The 23,090-nt window shown below is 42.8% G+C and overlaps 1 protein-coding gene across 1 annotated transcript in view; it reads right to left on the bottom strand.

Annotated features, from left to right (window-relative positions):
- Nucleotides 1-9,332: 9,332 nt before the first annotated feature.
- The window catches only part of armc1 (armadillo repeat containing 1), a 33,100-nt gene continuing 19,342 nt past the window's right edge, over nt 9,333-23,090 (bottom strand). Inside the window, exon 7 of the mRNA XM_078540425.1 lies at nt 9,333-10,498. Within this exon, the coding sequence (XP_078396551.1) occupies nt 10,307-10,498 (192 nt within the window). The 3' untranslated portion in view covers nt 9,333-10,306. The remainder of the gene's footprint in view (nt 10,499-23,090) is intronic.

Raw genomic sequence — 23,090 nt, 5'->3', positions numbered from 1 at the left:
GATAGCTTTGACAGCTGGACAACTCCTTAACATTTCCTTGATAGCTGGCCAGATCTTTGACAGCCAGCACTTTCTTGACAGCCAGACATTTCCTTGACAGCTGGACAGTTCTTTTATAGGTTGACAATTCCAATGAGTTTGTGAGTAAAAAGTACATAATCACGATCATGTTTAAAAATCCCAAAGGGGTGCATTTTATCTCTAGAAAGGGTGCCTTACCTCTCCTCAAGGTAAATCATGGATCCTGGCAGATACCATCCTCGGGATCCTATCCAAAGGGGTATCTTACCTCTCCAAAGGGGTACCCTGTCTATCCATGAGAATCCATCAAGTTCAGAGCTCCTCTTACCTGTTCTAATCTGCAGTTTCTGGATTTCACACCCCTGTTCTTCCAAAATCCCACTTCAGTGAAGGCAGCTGGTGATTTAAGTGGCCAGCTGCCTCCACAAATCGCACATGCGCGAACCCCCGGCCCGACTCCAGTCCCACCCCCATGATGATGGAAAATGCTGGGTTCAGGGGCAGGACTTAGTATTTTCAGCCAATTCCAGGAGCTTTGCCATCCGTCGTGATGAAAATCTGGGCTGCAAATTGGATCCAAAATTGCCTCAGTGGCAGGCGATAGAGAGTAATGGTGCATGGATGTTTTTCTGACTGGAAGGTTATTTCCAGTAGATTTCCCAGGGGTCAGTACTAGGTCCTTTGCTTTTACGAGGAGCATAGATAGAGTGGATGGGAAGGACCTATTTCCCTTAGCAGGAAAATCAATAAACAGGCACCATAGGTTTAAAGCAATTGGTAAAGGATTAAGGGGAAGTTGAGGAGAAAGTTTTTCACCCAGAGAATGGTAGGGGTCTAGAACTCACTGTCTGAAAAGGTTGTAAAGGCAGAAACCTCATCACATTTAAAAAGCATTTGGATATGTAGCTTGTAGTGCTTCAAATATAAAGCTACAGACCAAGAGCTGGCAAGTGGCATGAGGCTAGATAGCTCTTTTATGGGCATGATGGCCTCCTTCTACATAACATAAAGAATAAGAACAGGAGCAAGCCATCTGGCTCTTTGAGCTTGCTCCACCATTGAACAAGGTCATGCCTGATCTTCCATCTCAACTCCACTTTCCCACACTATCCTCATATCCCTTAATTCCTTTAGTACCCAAAATCTATCAATCTTTGTCTTCAATATATTCAATGTCTGAGCATACACAGCCAAAATTCACAACCCTTTGAGTGAAGAAATTTCTCCTTATCTCAGTCCTGAACCCCTTATTCGGGGACTGGGATTGTGTGCTTTAGCATTCCCAGCCAGGTGAAACATATCTCAGCATTTACCTGTCAAACCCTTAAGAACTTTATAGATTTCAATTAAATCACCTCTCATTCTTCAAAATTCCAGGTAATACAGGCCGTTTATTCAAGCTCGCTTCATATGATGACCACCCTCATACCAGGAAGCAGTCGAGTGAACCTTTGTTGCACTCCCCCTTAGGTAAATTTGTCGTTTGTCAGGTAAGGCAACCAAACTGCACATAGTACTTCAGTTGTGGCCTCACAATTGTGGTAAGACATCTTAGCTCTTTAACTCCAATCGCTTTGTAACAAAAACTAACATACCATTTGCCTTCCTAATGGCTTGTTGTACCAGAATGCTAACTTTGTGATTCATGTACAAGGACGCCCAGGCCCTTCTGAATGTAAACATTTCCTAGTCTCTCACTATTCAAAAAGTATTCTGCTTTTTTACTTTTCTTACTGAGGTGGAAAACTTCACATTTCACCACATTGTATTCTATCTGATGTTTTTTGCCCACTCACCCAACCTTTCTATGACTCTCTGCAGCCCCTTTGTACTCACCTTTACAATCTAACTTTGATCATCAGCAAACTTGACATATTATACTCAATTTGTTCATCTAATTCATTAACATAGATTGTAAACAGCTGAGACCCAAGTACTGATCGTTGCGGTACCCTGCTAGTTACCACCTGTGCCATAAATTTCTCTTCTATTTTCCACATAACTTAAACATGCAAAGGAAAGTCTAATAAATGGTAGGCATGTTAGATGCATTGACACAGCAAATTACTCTCCAATAATCTGCCTCAAATGTAGTTGTTTAAGAGGAGTGATGGGGTGGGTCGGGAGCTGAGATGAACTTTCATTAAATGTGGGGTTAAGAGAAGCAATTTTGCTTCTCCAGTCTCCACGTTCAAGTAAGTAAATTTGAAAGACTTTAACTTGTGGGTAACGCATGGTCCCGAGCTCTGGTTTTATAGGGGCCAGCTGGTACTGGTGCCTACTGCCTCAGATCAAACCAGTTTTGAAGTGTGAGCCTCAAACAGGTGGTTCAGCCCCTTATTTGAATATGAACAAGAGCTACTTCAGACATGGGCCTCCGATGCACATTTTTAATCCTTCACCAATACGGCAGCTGGATCACTCCTGACCTGAAACATGTGTATACCACATACCCAGCACACTATTTAGTAGGCCACTCAGTGCCTGGAAATTGGGTGCTGCATGGACAAACTTACAGAGCACCATCTGTTGAATAAGGCAGTAAACTAAAAACCTGTTTGCCAGTCTTATAAATGTAAAAGCTTCTCTGGTACTATTCAAAGAACCTGTGCAGAAGACCAAATGGCTCATCAAGCTTGTTCTATAAGATACGATCAGTCGAATGGCCTCTTTCTGCACTGTGAAGTTTCTAGTGTATGTGCTTTATTAGTCTTCAGGAGACTGCATCAACTCACATCAGTTGATACAGCAATGTGTCACCTACCTTCATAAATTCAAGGTGTCCTTGAAACTCAAACTTGTCCAGTTCCTTTTTGAAGGGTAAATATTAGTTTTAACCCTTGGTGACAAGCAATAATTGTGTAGATTTGGATGTGGCACAAACATGCTGTATTCGTATATCTAGATTTTGAGAAGCAAATTTGACCTGTAGGTAAGGATTTTATCCAGTTGTCACTATGGAGACTCGAGTGAGGCATTAAACACGTTAATAATCTTCTGAAGGTGGTGAAGAATTTAATACATTAATAGTATTAATCTTTTTGTTATAGAGTTGATTTTCCAGGCAACTTTTCTTGGTGGAAACATTGAACTTTATTTACAAGACAGCAGCAGCTACATTTGTGCATCTAACTCTATAACTAAAGAACTCCCTCCTAAAGGCTCCCCGTGCTGCTAACTCATTGGTTTACACAGACCTTAATGTGACCTTATAGCACAGGATTATTCTTAAAGCTACAGTCCTATGTTTATCAGTCCTACGTTTACCAGAATTATAATTACTACATTCCTCCCCCTTTGACTTTTCTGTACATTTTATATTTACAAGGATATTTATCTCATGACACTATGATATTTACACAGGTCTAGAAATTACAAGTTCAGCCTTTCAGGTGGTTTCCTGATCTGTGTACAGCACCATAGCCCTACGACTTGCGATTCTTTGTCAGGAATCTCATTCTCTAGAAATGCATTAACATCAGGCAACTCAGTAGACTCAGGCAGTTCAGTGTGTTCCACTCCAACAGAAACATCGGACATATCTATCTTTGGTTGAGCAACTTCAACAGGAACCATAGGGTCAGCAATGGTTACAGGTGGAACATCATTTTGTTGGAGTATCTCCTTTCTTCTTAAATGATCCACATGCTTACAGGTGATCCGGCCCTCCACTTCCACATGGTATGACAATGGTCCAGTCACAGAGCTTACTTCACCAGGTAATCACTTTGGTCCTCCGCTGGAATTCCTTACATATACTGCTTCTCCAACAGTAAATTGTAACTCACAACTATGCAAATCATGAGTCACTTTTTTGTTCCCTTGACTTTTCTCCGCCTTACCCTCCAAATTGACAAGTATCAGGTTCAGTCTTGTTCGAAGACGGTGCCTCATCAGTAATTCTACAAGTGTTGCACCTGCCGCAGTTTGGGGGGCTGTTCTGTAGTGAAATAGGAAACGCGCAAGTTTAGTTTCTAACGATTCACCTGTTAACTTTTACATTCCCACTTTTTGTTGTCTTTTTGGAAACTTCTTCCTTTTTGATGTCTTCTTTCTACCACAGAGTTTAGTCTCGGCCTTCTTTTTGTATTCACTATCGACCAGACTTCTCTCAGGTGAAATCTCAACTTGTCTTAGTTCAGTAGTTGAGCTCCCCATGGCTTCATTATCTACCGACATCTTGGGAAAGTTCCATGACTTTGCTTTCAAAGCCTCTAGCTTCATTCAGCTGATTCTTCAGCTCTTCTGTCTCCTTCTGGTGGCTTCCTCCTGGAACCTTGAACATTGCTACATCTTCTCTGCCAACTGGTCCTTAAGTTTGTTCAGAGAGGCGTTAAATTCTGTTTCTCTTTGTAATTTTCCCAGAGGCACAAACTTTGACCCAAGGGATCCTTGTAGTGTGTGAAGGTCTTTCAACAGGTTTTTTTTTTCCTCTGTGAAGCTCACTTGCTTCATCTTGAATTCTGTCATTCAGCAGAGTCTCCTTAAGTTTCTTCTGTTTTTCTTCATTATCATTGTTTAAGATAATCATCATTTCTTCAGGTTGCTGAATAGCTACACACTCCTTTTTCATCCAGTTGGGGTCCTTGGGCTCTCCAGGTTCTTTCTGAAGTGTTTTGCCTTGCTCCTTTTCCAACTCAGGGACTCTTCTAGCTTCCTTTTGAAATCTCACTGGCCAATCCAGGTTAATTTCCCTCAACCAATTTCAACCTAGAAGGCTCGGTCCTCTGCCTTCTAATACCATCACTGGTAGTTGTGCCAGTTGGTGTTTATAATAAACAGATACTCTGGTGATACCTTTTACCTGGATTTCTTTGCTTGTGTACGTTTTCAACTTGGCAAAGGTTTGTTCCAAATTTAATTGTTGAGCACCTTTATTTAAATATCTGAAAGTGTGTTCCCCTACTACAGTGGTAGAAGCACCGGTGTCTACTTCCATTTTTAAGGGTTTACCATTCACTTGTAATGTGACAGTAATTGACTGTCCTCCCAGCTTTCATGTGTTAAATAAATGTCAGAATTGGTGTTTCTGGCTCTTCCACACTATATATTTCGTTGGACTTTGTTTGTTGGAAGCCTGTTATAATCCTGCTTTGCAATGTTTCAATATGTGCCCTCTTTTGTGACAAAAACACTCCACCTTTTTAAATTGCCAATCATTAAGAGTATGATTTTTCCACGTCAATGAAAATTAGTTTTCAAATTTGCTGCTAAGGTGTTTCCTCTATATTTTTGGTTAGCGGGGACTGTTTCCTGCTTTGCAGCAGAGTCCTGGCTTTATGCACCAACTTCAGCTGACCGTTCCCACCAACTAGGAAAACGCTACCATTTTACGCACCTTGAATTGCTTGTGAATCCCTTACAATGCTTTCCAACGCAAGTGCTATTTCTAACACTTTCTTAAAATCAAGATCCACTTCAGTCAGCAATCTTCATTGAATAGCATCCTCTTGCACGCCACAGACCGGACGATCACTGAGCATATCATTCAGGGTTTCACTGAAATCACAGTATTCCATTAGTTGTTTTAATTTCACCACTTAGGTAGCAATGGTCTCCCCCGGAGCCCTATTCCGTAAATTGAACCTGAACCTCTGCATTGTGACTGAGGGCTTGGTTTGGAAATTTCCCTTAACCAGGTTTACTAACTCACTGAAGGTCTTCGAATCCATCAAGCTTTGAATTAAACTGTAGGTCTTTCTCCTACAAATACTCAGGAGAATCACTCTCCTCTTTTCCTCCCCTGTGATTTAGCCATTCACCACTAGATCTGGCTGGACTACATTAAAGAACTATCAGGTCCTGCTCTGGTCTGCTAAAACTGCTCACTATTCCTGGGTCATCCTGGCCTGCAAAGGTAACCCCTAGCTGCTATTCTTTACTGCAAGCTGACTTCTTAAACCCCATTTCCCAGTCTCCTCCACCCTCACTTCTAATAAGTGCGAGCAGCATAGTTCAAAATACACAGGGACAGTGTGCAAATTTGGCCTGAAAACCTCAAAAATAGCCCACAAAAAAAATCAAAGATGGGGCAAAAAAATTCAAAATATTGAAAGGAAGATCACTCTCGTACATACACTAAAAACTTTTCAGTCTGGAACCCTGAAACCAATTGTCCAGAAGTTTTTCAGTTAGCACCACATTTCTCCGATTTGCTGTGCTGCACTGCAACAGCCCGGGACCCCCTGAATTGATGCTAAGGTGAGGGGTAGCTTCTAACTTTGCAGTGTTTTTGCTGCTTGCTCTGTGTATCTAATCTAATGTATCCTGTGTTGGATCCTCTCCATGAATCTGTGCACACTCACAACTGGGTGGCTGTGCTGTGGTACTGCTTCAGCACCTTTTTGAATTGCCCTCCTCTCTGAAGTCTGGGCTATTTGTTGTTCATGTTATTTTCATTTGTGAGCTGCTGATGGTGCTGTCTCTCTCTCTCTCTCTGTGAAAATCCCCACCCTTGTCCTAAACTTGCATCTTTCTCTAGTTTCTCCCCTAATTACCTGTTTGAGCTCATCTTATACATGGGAGATACTTCACGCTCCCTCAACCCTATCCCTACTAAACAATGGGCCGGGGGGTGGGGGGAGTTGTGTTCATATGTTGGCTGATATTGTTAATAGCTCTCTCTTCAGGTGTTGTCCCTCCCTCATTTAAATCTGCTTTTATCAACCTACAACTCAACCATCCTAGATTATATTGTCCTTGCAAACTACTGTCCCATCTCCAACCTCCTGTTCCTCTCCAGAGTCCTTGAACATGCTGTCACCTCCAAAATCCATGCCCCTCTTTCCCACAGCTTCATGTTTGAATCCTTCTAATCAGGTTGCGGCCCTTGCCAGAGTAGCTAACAGCTCTTACCAAAGTCACAAATGATATCTTACATGACTATGATAAAGTTAAACTATAATTCCTTGTCCTTCTTAACCCATCTACAGCCTTCGACACAATTGACTACACAGTCCTCTTGCAATGCCTCTCAATATCAGCCAGTTGGGTTGGACAGCCTTTGACCAGTTCCATTTTTATCCTTCTAATCATGTCCAGATTATCACTTACAACTGTTCCTCTTCGTTACATCTGGTGCCACCCAAGGAACAACTCTTGAGCTCGCCCTATTTCTCATTTACATGCTGCCACTTGGTGACATCATCTGAAAGCCAAGCATTAGTCTTCACTTGTACGCTGACGACACCCAGGTCTATTTCATCACTCCTCTCAACCCCTCCACTGTTGCTAAATTATATGATTGCTTATCCAACGTCCAGTCCTGAATGAACATAAATTTCCTCCAATTAAATGTTAGAAAGACTGAAGTGATTTTCTTCAGTCCCTGTTCCTTTGCTATCAACTTCACCCCCCTCCCTGGCAGATGTATGAGACTGAACCAATCAGTTCACAACCTTGGTGTCATACTTAATCCATAGATGAGCTGTCAACCATAGATCTGTGCCATCATTCAGACTGCCAAATTCCACCTTAGAAATATCGCCTTACTTCACCCCTGCCTGAGTTCATCTGCTGCTGAAACCCTTGAGTTAACTATTCTAATCGTGGTCTCCCATATTCTATCCTCCCTAAAAATGTCATCCAAAACTCTGTTGCCCATGTCCTTATTCAAACCAAATCTTTCACTCATCATCTCTGTGCTCGCTGACCTATATTGGCAACCTGACAAACACCTTGATTTTTGAAATTCTCATCCTTGTTTTCAAATCCCTCCATGGCTTCATCCAATTCCCTCTGTAATCTCCTGCATCACAAACCTCCAAGATATCTGCACTCATTTAATTCTGGACACTTGAACATCCCCGATTTTAGGTGCTCACCATTGGTGGCTGTGCCTTCAGCTGCCCAGGTCCCAAGCTGTAGAATTATTTCCCTAAACATCTCTGCCTCTCTACCTTTAAGACATTCCTTCAAACCTAACTCTTTGACAAAGCTTTTGGACATCTACCCAGTATCTCATGTGGCTCAGTGTCAAATTTTGATTGATAATGCTCCTACGAAATGTCTTGGAATGCTTTGTTACATTAAAGGTGCTATATAAATACAAGTTATTGTTGTTGTTAACAGATATACATAAGGTAGCATTAATGCCATACATTCAAATTTAAACATGCAGAGCAAGACTATCAATGTTGTGGAAAATGCCATCTGCAGCTATACCAATTAGAATTGATTTCTCCCACTTGCAGTTTGATGCAAAATTACACAGAACATAGCTCATAACGCACAAGCTGAGATCATGTATACACAAGGCCCATACAACTCTTATGTCCCCTCTTCTCTCAAAGGTATTGCACTAATACTGATAGCAAAACTACAGCACAACAGTAAAGATAATGGAACTGATCAAGTTTGAAATCACACTTAAAAACACAAGCATATAATGTTTTACCTTCTTTGTAAAAACTTCACCTTTACATGAAGCATATTCAAATTGACAGTCCAGCTGTTATATGCTGGGAATATCAACACTCTACCGTGAGAAAAAATGAAACATCAATTTGCATTTCTCAAGTAGTATTACTGATCTATGCTGAGTCATCATGAGTACAGAATACAGTTTAATTCTTCAAATTGTCCTAAAAGAGCTCTAAACAAGCTCAACAAATAAGTCAGTAAACACTTCTCATCAATGTCAATGCACAGCCACCAAATTACCTAACAACACATTGAGAACAAAACATTACAACTGCAGACATCTTGTCAACTATAAACTAAATCTCACTTCATTCTTACATTGAAAAAATAAAATGCAGATTATGGAGATCAGTATTAATCCATACCAGAAATGCGAAAATAATGAGTGCATCTTGCTGTAAAACAATCAGCAATAGAAACAGAACAATTTCAAGTAGTAGCACAGAAATTATTTGCATGGAAATGGATTATCTCATAACTTGATAACAAGGGTGGCCACTTCGGTTATTTAAAATAGATTTCAAAAAATTCGATGATTTTTAATTGTATAATTCTTTTTACACCAACAAAATTAAAAATGAATACAAGATTTCAACTAAAGCCAAATTGCAAGCAACATTCAAAATCTGGATTACAAAATGTTGATCATTTTCCTCCCGCAGTCGATGGACAAACGTCTTTAATATGTGGTGCATTACCAGACCAACTGATCTGTATCAGGTAGAAATGCAGATAATCTTTTATTTCACATGTGATTTGCGAGGCTGAACATGACAATACCAATCATAATCCGCTTGCAGGGTTTCATGTATAATCGAGTTATTGTTCCTAAAAATGTACCAGAAAATGTGACATAATACAAAAGAAACACATCTTTTAAAATGTGGAAATGTAGTCCATATACATATGTTTAATGGAAAATGTAGTTACAGGGATAAACGCATTGGTGGAATAACATACAGGCTATTGGCACAAACTAAATGTTAGTTACATGAATGTGAATTAGTAACAACAAAGAATTATGCTGGATACTATACATACCTATCACCTCAAACAAACATTCGAATTTCAAAAACTATGGTTTTAATACATGTCTGACAATAAAATAAAATCATTGCATTGTAACATCAAGACATATTACTCAAAGTGCAGTTAATGAGCTTTTGACAGATTCATTTAAATGTTGCAAAACCAGGTTAGAAGGCAACATGTCAGTTCATTTACTGTACACTATAAGTAGGGTGCAACTTTTGTGTACAGAAATGGTTGAATATTAATAAGTTACAAGGATAAGTTTCACTGAGCATCATGAATTTTGGCAGATGGAAAACAGAAATAGAAAGGCATTTACGATAAAGGCGTTAGAATTTGAACAAAAAATGTAAGGCAAACCTTGAGGTCTTAAGCAAGCTGCAAATATTTGCAAATGTCATTGCAATGTGTAACATCAAAAAAGCATAATTCATGCACAATATTCCTTATATTAACATAACTCAGAGGTCTTCTGTACAATATTCAAGGTGGGTACCCTACGTAGGATGCTGCAGAAGAATCCATCCAAACTCTAGTTGTTTAAGCTTCACTTTTCATGTCATTTGGTATTGATGAGGACCCGTTGGAGGAAAATAATAAACACATGATTGTGAGGCAATTTAATGATAAAGGCAGTAGGGATCTCTTCTATTGCTGATGGCTTAACTTCTCATTTAAGTGAAAATGCAGTATACTTAAAGCCTCCATAAACTGTAATAGTTTTCGCATTACTGCAAATTGCACTTGACAATTCACCACAACAACGGGAAAACGGTCTCCCTGTTTCCACAGTCCTACTCATACCCAAGTTTGGTGCAGCTACAACCACTTGTCACCAATAAAATGACCTTGATAAAAAGTTTGCCGCTGTACTGAACCAGCCACCACCAACTTCTTGCTTACTCCCAACACGGGACACAGCATTGTCACCATCTTTCGCAGGACTTTCATCTTCAGGTAAGTAGTCCGGTAATTCTGTGTTTTCCTCAACTACGACCGGTGTACCTTGGAACGGAATCAGCATCTGGGGAAGGAGGGGAAACATTTCCTTCAGTTGTTCTTAATGTATTCTTTTAAAATACAATAAATATTTCACTAGGAATGGCAATAAGATATGATGCCAATAAAACACACCAATCAGATAATTTATTTCAACTTTATCATACAGCTTATATTCCAGTGTAAGATTTTGCAAATGTGGCATTATTTTGCTAAAATACAATTGGCATAACTATAGCCCCGTTATAAGCACTTCTGACAGAAATGGATGATCTAGACTTAAATCCATCACTTTCGTTTGAACACCACTCTTGCTCGACAATGGACGAGCACAAAATGCAAAACACAATAAATAGGGAAACCACCTGCAACTTCCCAGCACCCCCACCTTCAAAAAAAGTGAAAGCTGGCACAGAAAATACTGGAAATGCACATGTGAAGCAATAGGGATCATTTTTAAGAATAATGCTCGTCAAAATATATAAACAACCTGGGCTTGAGTATAAGAGGCATACGTTCAAAGTTTGCAGCTGAGTCAGAATGTAGTAAACAATGAGGAAGATGGCAATAGACTTCAGGAGGACAGACAGATTGCTGAAATGGGTAGACATATAGCAAATGCAATTCAACACAGAAGTATCAAATGATTCATTGAAGTCACTTGGTAGTATAGAACTTGAATATTGCTGAAAAGAGGGACATGTTGCCGAAGCTTTCTGTCTTGCACTCATCAGGATAAATGCAAGAATGATTAACTTCAAAAAATCACTAAACTTTGTACTACAGGAGAAAAGGATGCTGATTAGTTGGCAAGTCGGCGATGATTGGCCCAAGCATTGCCATGGAGAAAGCAAAAGGGAACTATAGGCTCTCCAAGCTCCTGAGTATTTCAAAAAAGATGCAACATATTGTGTGTGCGCGCAGGGAACGGGTCCCTGCATATGAATGTATGTTGCTTCTAGCAAGTGTAAATGAGCCATGTTACAAGCTGAACTGATTATCTTAAATTGGTTGTAACTATAAGTGCACTCAGGATTGTTAAGCAAGAGCTGCTCAATTGCTGAATCACATCTAACAATAGATGTTTTGTTTTGGGTTTTGCAAGCGGAACCCAGTTGAGAATGATCTGTACTCAGCCTATTACAAACAACCAAAGGAACATAATGATAGTCGCACAACCTCGGACGGCCCGCTTCTACCTCCTACCCAAAATCCACAAACAGAACTGTCCTGGCAGACCGATCGTGTCAGCCTGTTCCTGCCCCAGGGAACTTATTTCTTGTTATATTGACTCCCTTCTCTCTCCCCTTGTCCAGTCCCTTCCCACCTACATCCATGATTCCTCTGACACCTTACGTCACATTAACAATTTCCAGTTCCCTGGCCCCAACCACTTCCTCTTCACCATGGACGTCCAATCCCTCTACACCTCCATCCCCCACCAGGATGGTCTGAAGGCCCTTAGCTTCTTCCTTGAACAGAGGCCCGAACAATCCCCATCCACCACTACTCTCCTCCGTCTGGCTGAACTTTTTCGCACACTGAACAATTTCTCCTTAAATTCCTCTCACTTCCTCCAAATAAAAGGTGTGGCTATGGGTACCCGCATGGGCCCCAGCTATGCCTGTCTCTTTATGGGGTATGTGGAACATTCCTTGTTCCAGTCCTACTCCGGCCCCCTCCCACAACTCTTTCTCCGGTACATCGATGATTACTTCGGTGCGGCCTCATGCTCTCGTCTGGACCTGGAAAAATGTATTAATTTTGCTTTCAATCTCCACCCCTCCATCATTTTCACATGGTCCATCTCTGACATCTCCCTTCCCTTCCTTGACCTCTCTGTCTCAATTTCTGATGATAGACTGTCCACCAATATCCATTACAAGCCTACCGACTCCCACAGCTACCTCGACTACAGCTCCTCACACCCCGCTTCCTGTAAGGACTCCATCCCATTCTCTCAGTTCCTTCGCCTCCGTCGCATCTGTTCTGATGACGCTACCTTCAAAAACAGTTCCTATGACATGTCCTCTATCTTCCTAAACCGAGGTTTTCCACCCACAGCGGTTGACAGGGCCCTCAACCGTGTCCGGCCCATCTCCCGCGCATCCGCCCTCACGCCTTCTCCTCCTTCCCAGAAACATGATAGGGTCCCCCTTGTCCTCACTTATCACCCCACCAGCCTCCGCATTCAAAGGATCATCCTCCGCCATTTCCGCCAACTCCAGCATGATGCCACCACCAAACACATCTTCCCTTCACCCCCCCGGTGGCATTCCATAGGGATCGTTCCCTCCGGGACACCCTGGTCCACTCCTCCATCACCCCCTACTCCTCAACCCCCACCTATGGCACCTCCCCATGCCCACGCAGAAGATGCAACACCTGCCCCTTCACTTCCTCTCTCCTCACCGTCCAAGGGCCCAAACACTCCTTTCAAGTGAAGCAGCATTTCACTTGCATTTCCCCTAACTTAGTTTACTGCATTCGTTGCTCCCAATGCGGTCTCCTCTACATTGGAGAGACCAAACGCAAACTGGGCAACCGCTTTGCAGAACACCTGCAGTCTGTCCGCAAGAAAGACCCAAACCTCCCTGTCGCTTGCCATTTTAAAACTCCACCCTGCTCTCTTGCCCACATGTCTGTCCTTGGCTTGCTGCATTGTTCCAGTGAAGCCCAACGCAAACTGGAGGAACAGCACCTCATCTTCCGACTAGGCACTTTACAGCCTTCTGGGCTGAATATTGAATTCAACAACTTTAGATCTTAAACTCCCTCCCCCCATCCCCACCCCGTTTCTTCCCCCTCCCTTTTGTTTTTTCCAATAATTTATATAGATTTTTCATTTCCCACCTATTTCCATTATTTTTAAATCTATAACTGTAATACCCTGTCAGTCTTTCCACCCCACTCCCACTAGAGCTGTACCTTGACTGTCCTGCCATCCATTCTTAATTAGCACGTTTTCTTAGATAATATCACCACCTTCAACACCTCTTTGATCCTTTTGTCTGTGACATCTTTTGATTATCTGCTCCGATCACTGCTTGCTTGTCCCTACAACCACCCCCCCACCCCGGTCAACCTCCACAACCCCCCCCCACCCCACCTCCCCACCCCCTTAAACCAGCTTATATTTCACCCCTCTCCTAACTATATTCAGTTCTGTTGAAGGGTCGTGAGGACTCGAAACGTCAACTCTTTTCTTCTCCGTCGACGCTGCCAGACCTGCTGAGTTTTTCCAGGTAATTTTGTTTTTGCAAAAGAACATAATGTTTGATTTAATCAGCCAATCGCTGAGGAGTACGGCCTACGTACCTGGCATCGCACCAACAACGAAATTCATACATGTGCAGAATGTCTTTTTGGATTGATGGCAGCATCCTGTTACTGAAAATACCACTCGAGTAACCATTGCATAGCAGCAGCATGAAATGGCTTGCTTAGTGTGTTGTGCAAAGCCATTTACTCACCTTGCAAGCTTAATGCAGAAATAGAACGCATCAAAGCTATCCTAATCAGATCACTGCTTGCTGTGTATCATGCAAACTCGCAAATGGGCCAAAGGTTGACATTTTCGGACCTGAAAAGTGACTGGTCTACTTCTAATTACCCTGGAAAGGCAATGCAATGGAGAGTTTGTGGGCTGTTTTGGGATTACAGAGCTAGACGATGTTCCTAGAAATAGGGATAGCAATGGCTTGAAGTGATTTAAAATAAAAACAAGCAAAATCATTTTAAATTTAAGGCGCTGGTGGACTGATAACCAATGTAGGTTAGCAAGGACAAAGTGATGGGTGAGTGGATCCTGATGTGGGATAAGATGTAGGCAGTAGAGTTTCGCCTGAGCTGAAGATTACAGAGGGTGGAGAGTGGGACTCCAGCTAAGAAAGCAGTAGGGTATTTGAGTCAGAAGGCGGGAGTGGAAGTGTTGTATTTTGAACTTTAATTCAAGGTTACAGTCAAAAAAAAATCAAAGGTTTCACTTTTATCTACAAATGCTTTCATTAAAGAATCTATTGTGGTTATGCAATTGATTTCTCAAATCATTTCACATATATCTCAGTTTTGGAGAATTGTTATAGGGATCATTGCTGGATACAGAGGCCTCTTCCTAATTAAATTGGTGAAACTGATTCTTTTCCAAACTTTCAAGAATGTTATTATAATTCTCCACTCACCCGGTTTCATTATTCGCCCATTATTTCTGATGTCTCCATTAATTCATCATCTCACATGAAACCTTTGAATTTTTAAAGACTTCTAGCCACAGATAAATACCTAAATTATTTACCCATGTGTGTTTCCATGCATCATTATTTTCCCCTCCAAAGAACCACCACCAGAAGAAAAGAATATTGTAGAATTCGTAATTATATTAAGGGTCTACTTTTGCCTGAATGAGATGTGCAACTCGGAACATGCTAATACAATATTGGGTCTGACTTCTCAGCTGAATTCAAATGGAAACAACGCCAGTTAAACCTCATCTGGAATACTGTAATAGGTTAAGACACCCTGACAAGATGGTGATAGAACCCTTGGCAAAGATTCAAAGGAGGACCAACAAAATTGTTCCTGGTTTAAAAACCCTTAGTTATCACAACAGACATAAAAAGCCAGTGGTAGGATTTTGCGCACTTGTCCGCTGCGATCTTCCAGTTCTGCCAGGAGTCAATGGACTTCTGTCTGGGGGGCTGCCTCGCCCGCAGCGGGTCCCACCTGTGATGTGGCCAGAAAATCCTGGCCCAGGGTTTTTTTTTTAAACTGGAGGTAAACACAGACTTTGGAAAGATTTAACTTTTTTTTTAATATTCATTCACGGGATGTGGACTTCACTACAAAAACAGAATTACCTGGAAAAACTCAGCAGGTCTGGCAGCATCGGTGGAGAAGAAAAGAGTCGACGTTACGAGTCCTCACGACCCTTCAACAGAACTGAGTATAGTTAGGAGAGGGGTGAAATATAAGCTGGTTTAAGGTGGGCGGGGGGAGAGAGAAGTTGAGGTTGGGGGGGGTGGGGTGGTTGTAGGGACAAGCAAGCAGTGATAGGAGCAGATAATCAAAAGATGTCACAGACAAAAGGATCAAAGAGGTGTTGAAGGTGGTGATATTATCTAAGAAAATGTGCTAATTAAGAATGGATGGCAGGACACTCAAGGTACAGCTCTAGTGGGGGTGGGGTGGAAAGACTGACAAGGTATCAGTTGTAGATTATAAAAATATGGAAATAGGTGGGAAAAGAAAAATCTATATAAATTATTGAAAAAAACAAAAGGGAGGGGGAAGAAACGGGGTGGGGATGGGGGGGAGGGAGTTTAAGATCTAAAGTTGTTGAATTCAATATCCTTGACCTGCTGCATTGTTCCAGTGAAGCCCAACGCAAACTGGAGGAACAGCACCTCATCTTCCGACTGGGCACTTTACAGCCTTCTGGGCTGAATATTGAATTCAACAACTTTAGATCTTAAACTCCCTCCCCCCATCCCCACCCCGTTTCTTCCCCCTCCCTTTTGTTTTTTTCAATAATTTATATAGATTTTTCTTTTCCCACCTATTTCCATTATTTTAAAATCTATAACTGTAATACCCTGTCAGTCTTTCCACCCCCTCCCCACTAGAGCTGTACCTTGAGTGTCCTGCCATCCATTCTTAATTAGCACATTTTCTTAGATAATATCACCACCTTCAACACCTCTTTGATCCTTTTGTCTGTGACATCTTTTGATTATCTGCTCCTATCACTGCTTGCTTGTCCCTACAACCACCCCCCTCTCTCCCACCGCCCACTTTAAACCAGCTTATATTTCACCCCTCTCCTAACTATACTCAGTTCTGTTGAAGGGTCATGAGGACTCGAAATGTCGACTCTTTTCTTCTCCACCGATGCTGCCAGACCTGCTGAGTTTTTCCAGGTAATTCGGTTTTTGTTTTGGATTTCCAGCATCCGCAGTAGTTTTTTGTTTTTATCTCTATGGACTTCACTGGCTGGGCCAGCATTTATTGCCCATCTCTAGTTGCCCTTGAGAAGGTGCTGGTGAGCTGCTTTCTTGAACCACTGAATTCTATATGGTGTGGGTACACCCACAGTGCTGTTAGGGAGTTTCAGGATTTTGATCCAGCGACAGTGATGGAACAGTGATATATTTCCAAGTCAGCAAGCTGAGTGACTTGGTGGGGGGAGGGGGGGGGGGGGGGGAACTTCCAGATGGTGGCGTTGTTCCCATCTATCTGCTGCCCTTGTCGTTCTAGATGATAGTGGTCGTGGCTTTGGAAGGTGCTGTCGAAGAAGCCTTGGGGAATTCCTGCACTGCATCTTGTAGATGGTACACACTGCTGCTACTGTGTGTTGGTGTTAGAGGGAGTGAATGTTTGTGGATGTGGTGCCAATCAAGAGGGCTGCTTTGTCCTGGATGGTATCAAGCTTGAGTGTTGTGGGAGCTACACTCATCCAGGCAAGTGGGGAGTATTCCATCACACTCCTAACCTGTGTCTTGTAGATGGTGGACAGGCTTTGGGGAGTCAGGTGGTTAGCTACTCGTCACAGGATTCCTAGAGTCTGACCTGCTCTTGTAACCATGGCATTTATGTGGCTAGTCCAGTTCAGTTTCTGGTCAATGGTAACCCATGATGTTGATAGTGGGGGATTCAGTGATGGTAATGCCATTGATCATCAAGGGGCGATGGTTACATTCTCTCTTGTTGGCGATGGTCATTGTCTGACACTTCTGTGGCAGGAATGTTACTTACCGCTTGTCAGCCCAAACCTGGATATTGTCCAGGTCTTGCTGCATTTGGACATGGACTGCTTCAGTATCTGAGTCATCGCGAATGATGAACATTGTGCAACCATCAGCGAATATCCCCACTTCTGACATATGATGGAAGGAAGGTCATTGATGAAGCAGTTGAAGATGGTTGGGCCAAGAACACTACCCTAGGAAACTCCCGCAATGATGCCCTGGAGCTGAGATGACTGACCTCCAACGACCACAACCATCTTATAGTCATAGAGTCAGAGGTCCACAGCATAGAAAAAGGCCCTTCGACCAATCTTCCTTTGCACTAGGTATGTCTCCAACCAGCAGAGAGTTTTCCCCCCAGATTCCCATTGACTCCAGTTTTGTTAGGGTTCCTTGATGCCACACTCTGTCAAATGCTACCTTGGGTCAAGGGCAGTCAGTCAGCCTTACCTCGGGAGTTCAGCTCTTTTGTCCATGTTTGAACTGAGTGGCCAATGTGGAACCCAAACTGGGCATCAGTGAGCAGGTTATTGCTAAGCAAATGCCGTTTGATAGCACTGTTGATGATCCCTTCCATTACTTTACCGATGTTCGAGTAGGCTGATGGGGCGGTAATTGGCCGGGTTGCATTTGTCCTGCTCTTTGTGTACAGGACATACCTGGGCAAATTTCTACATTGCCGAGTAGATGCCAGTGTTGTAGCACTACTGGAACAGCTTGGCTAGGGCGCATGGCAAGTCCTGGAGCACAAGTCTTCAGTACTATAGCCTTTGCAGTATCCAGTGCTTTCAGCCATTTCTTGATATCACGTGGATTGAATCAAATTGGCTGAAGACTGGCATCTGGGATGCTGGGGACCTCTGGAGGAGGCTGACATGGATCATCCACACAGCATTTCTGGCTGAAGGTTGTTGCAAACGCTTCAGCCTTATCTTTTGCACTGCTGTGCTGGGCTCCTCCATCATTGAGGATGGGGATATTTATGGAGCCTCCTCCTCCAGCGGATTGTTTAATTGTCCACCACCATTCACGACTGGATGTTGCAGGACTGCAGAGCTTAGATCTGATCTGTTGGTTGTGGGATTGCTTTGCTCTGTCTACCACTTGCTGCTTATGCTGTTTGGCATGCGAACAGTCCTGTGTTATAGCTTCACCGGGTTGACACCTTTTAGCTATGCTTGGTGCTGCTCCTGGCGTGCCCTCCTGCACTCTTCATTGAACCAGGGTTGATCTCTTGGCTTAATGGTAATGGTAGAGTGGGGGATATGCCGGGCCATAAGGTTACAGATTGTGTTCGAGTGCAATTCTGCTTCTGATGGCCCACAGCACCTCATAGTTGCCCTGTCTTGAGTTGCTAGATCTGTTCTAAATCTATCCCATTTAGCACACTGGTAGTGCCACACAACGCGATGGAGAGTATCCTCAATGCAAAGGCAGGACTTCATTTTCACAAGGACTGTGTGGTGGTCACTCCTCCTGATACTGTCATGGACAGATGCATCTGCGGCAGGCAGGGTGGTGACGATGAGGTCAAGTATGTTTTTCCCTCTTGTTGGTTCCCTCAACACCTGCCACAGACCCAGTCTAGCAGCAATGTCCTTTATGACTTGGCCAGCTCAAATCGGTAGTGGTACTACTGAGCCACTCTTGCTGATGGACATTGAAGTTCTACACCCAGAGTATATTCTGAGCCCTTGTCACCCTCAGTGCTTCCTCCAAGTGGTGTTCAACATGGAGGAGCACTGAATCATCAGCTGAGGCAGGGTAGTATGACCTGGTGCCATGAGACTTCATGGGGTTCTGCGTTGATGTGAAGGGCTCCCAGGGCAACTTCCTCCCGACTATACTACTGTGCCACCAGCGCTGCTCCGCTGGGGCAGGACATACCCAGGGATTTTAATGGTGGCGGTGCTGTCTGGGACATTACCTGTAAGATATGATTCCGTGAGGATGACGATGTTAGGCTAGTTTTGACTAGTCTGTGAGACAGCTCTCCCAACTTTGGCATTAGCCCCCAGACATTAGTAAGGAGGACTTTGCAGGGTCGACAGGGCTGAGATTGCCATTGTTGTTTCCGGTGCCTTGGTCGATGCCAGGTGGTCCGTCCGGTTTCATTTTTGTGACTTTGTAGCGATTTGTTACTAGAGGGTATTTAAGAATCAACCAAATTGCTGTGGGTCAGGAGTCACATGTAGGCCAGGCCAGATAGGACAACAGATTTCCTTGCCTAAAGGGCATTAGTGAACCAGATAGGTTTTTACAACAATCGACAATGGTTTCATGGTCATCATTAGACCTTTAATTGCAGATTTTTATCTGCTGTGGCAGGATTTGAACCCAGGTTCCCAGAGCATTACCTCTGGATTACTAGTCCAGCGACAATACCACTAAGCCATCGCCTCCCCATAAAGTGTTCAAAATGAAGAAGAAACTAAACTGTGTTGTGTAGACCAACCAGTTGAACTCAATAGGTTAGCGAAAATGTGGGGTTGTGCATGTAAGCTAAATAAGCATAAGACTAGGTTAGATATCAGTAAGTTTTTCTTTATGAAGATGATGAATAAGGAAGTGCAGAAAGGAAAGCAATGTTTTAGTCAGTAAACAAGCTCCAAGATTTTCCTATGATACTTTAGACTAGAGATTTTTAAAACGTAGTCAAAAATCTGTCTCCATGTTCTCAACACAATCTGTAATCTCAAGGCCTAGCATATACCCCACTCTGCCATTACTGCCAAACCAGGGGATTAACCCTGGTTCAAAGAAGAGTGTAGGAGGGCATGCCAGGAGCAGCACCAGGCATACCTAAAAATGAGGTGTCAACCTGGTGAAGCTATAACACAGGACTATTTGCATGCTGAACAGCATAAGCAACAAGTGATAGACAGAGCTAAGCGATCCCACAACCAATGGATCAGATCGAAGCTCTGCAGTCCTGCCACATCCAATTGTGAATGGTGGTGGACAATTAAACAACTCACTGGAGGCGGCTCCACAAATATCCCATCCTCAATGGTGGGGGAGCCCAGCACAGCAGTGCAAAAGATAAGGCTGAAGCACTTGCAACAATCTTCAGTCAGAAGTGCTGAATGGGTGTTCTATCTCGGCCTCCTCCAGAGGTCCCCGGCATCACAGATGCCAGTCTTCAGCCAATTCAATTCACTCCACGTGATATCAAGAAACAGCCGAATGCACTGGGTGCTGCAAAAGCTATGGGCCCTGACAATATTCCGGCAACAGTACTGAAGACTTGCACTCCAGAAATTGCCACATCCCTAGCCAAGCAGTTCCAGTACAGCTACAACACTGGCATCTGGCTGGCTATATGGAAAACCGCCCAGGTATGTCCTGTACATAAAAAGGACAACTCCAACCCGGTCAATTACCGTCCCATCAGTCTACTCTCAATCATCAGTAAAGTAATGGAAGGGGTCATCAACAGTGCCATCAAACAGCATTTGCTTAGCAATAACCTGCTCACTGATGCCCAGTTTGGGTTCCGCCAGGGCCACTCAGCTCCTGACCTCATTACAGTCTTGGTTCAAACATGGACAAAAGAGCTGAACTCCCGAGGTGAGATAAGTGACTGCCCTTGACATCAAGGCAGCATTTGACCATTGTGGCATCAAGGAGCCCTAGCAAAACTGGAGTCAATGGGAGTCAGAGAGAAAACTCTCTGCTGGTTGGAGTCATACCTAGCACAAAAGAAGGTGGTTGCGGTTGTTGGAGGTCAGTCATCTCAGCTCCAGGCCATCACTGCATGAGTTCCTCAGGGTAGTGTCCTTGGCCCAACCATCTTCAGCTGCTTCATCAATGACCTTCCTTCCAATTTAAGGTCAGAGGTGGGGATGTTCGCTGATGATTGCACAATGTTCAGCACCATTCACGACTCCTCAGATACTGAAGCAGTCCATGTCCAAATGCAGCAAGGCCTGGACAATATCCAGGTTTGGGCTGACAAGTGGCAAGTAACATTCGTGCCACATAAATGTCAGGCAATGACCATCTCCAACAAGAGAGAGAGTCCAAACATCACCCCTTGATGTTTAATGGCATTACCATCACTGAATCCCCCATTAACAACATCCTGGGGGTTACTATTGACCAGAAACTGAACTGGACTAGCCATATAAATACTGTGGCTACAAGAGCAGGTCAGAGGCTAGGAATCGTGCGATGAGTAACTCACCTCCTGACTCCTCAAAGCCTGTCCACCATCTATAAGGCACAAGTCAGGAATGTGATGGAATACTCCAAACTTGCCTGGGTGAGTGCAGCTCCTACAACACTCAAGAAGCTGGGCACTGTCCAGGACAAAGCAGTCCGCCTGATTGGCGCCACATCCACAAACATTCACTTCATCCACCACTGACGCACAGTAGCAGCAGCGTGTACCATCGACAAGATGCACTGCAAGAATTCACGAAGGCTTCTTCGACAGCAACTTCCAAACCCATGACCACAACCACCGAGAAGGACAAGGGCAGCAGATAGATAGGAGCACCACCACCACCTGGAATTTCCCCTCCAAGTCACTCACCATCCTGACTTGGAAATATATTGCCGTTCCTTCACTGTCGCTGGGTCAAAATCCTGGAACTCCCTTCCTAACAGCACTGTGAGTGTACCTACACCACATGGACTGCAATGGTTCAAGGCAGCAGCTCACCACCACCTTCTCAAGGGCAACTAGGAATGCTGGCCCAGTTAGCGAAGCCCATATCCCGTGAATGAATTAAAAAAAGGTACTGTTAGAAATTTTTATTCTCCTCTTGCTAAAATATTTTTTCTTAAACATGGTCTTGAAAGCATACAGTCCTTGTACATTTGCTTCCTTTCTCCCAACAATGAAATTGCACTATTCCTCCTAAATATGAACTCAAATCCAATGAGAAAATTTCAATGACTTCAAAAGGCACCCATTAAGTGTAGAATAAAAAGGCTATATGAACAAGCTGGAGCTCAAATGTTTCCGAATGTCCCACAGCAGCAGTATTTTAAAACTTACATATCTTTGGGTATTGCAAAGTCAGTCAGATATTTCACCTGAGCATTAAATAGTACAAAAATGAACAAACAGGTTTGTGGATAGTATTGTAAACCTTCATCAGACTTTAAAAGCTTGCTAGGAGCAAGGTTAAGTGATGCAACATAATTTCATCAATAGCAAATGGGACCACTCACCTGATTTTCAACAGTAGTTCTACAAACTCTGACTCAGGTTTCTGACAAACCAGTCAGTCCTTAAGGATTAACAATTTTATCATGAGAAAGATAATTTATTTTTTAAAAAGCTAGCAAAGTACATAAACCTATAGCTGTACAATTTTTGAGAGCTTTAACTGTAGCATTTATCTCTATAAAGGCCACAAAGCTTATATTTTTAATGAGAACCATTTAGGACAAAAATAATGATCTGTGAAAATTATGACATGTTCAATACATAAATCACAGTACTCGTTAGATAATCTGGACATTATAAATTAATGTGAATGTGTCTATACATCAACCTTAAACTTCCCTCTATGATATGGAGTAGAGGACATTTTGATCCATTTTCACTATTCTAATTATCTAATCTAATTCTAGATTATAAAACCTAGAAAATCTTGTGATTAATAACAAAATATCTACCATTTACAAACGAATGCTTGGAGGAAATTCAACACTAATTTTAGATGATAGAAACACGATTGTATAAATGTCAAACGAGGATTGGTCTATAGAAAAATTATATAGAGAGTGCCTTCAGTATTGTATTTGTCTCAATTGGTTGTGCAGTTAAGAGAGCTTCAATGTATAGCGTCAAGAAAATGTAGGCCTTAGTTCACAACCATGGGAACACAGCCATGTTTAAGGCCAACATCAGGCAAGTTA

This window comes from Cetorhinus maximus, chromosome 4, assembly GCF_964194155.1.
Source record: "Cetorhinus maximus chromosome 4, sCetMax3.hap1.1, whole genome shotgun sequence".
In the NCBI taxonomy this organism is placed as follows: Eukaryota; Metazoa; Chordata; class Chondrichthyes; order Lamniformes; family Cetorhinidae; genus Cetorhinus; species Cetorhinus maximus.
This window is presented reverse-complemented; position numbering and strand designations above follow the sequence as displayed.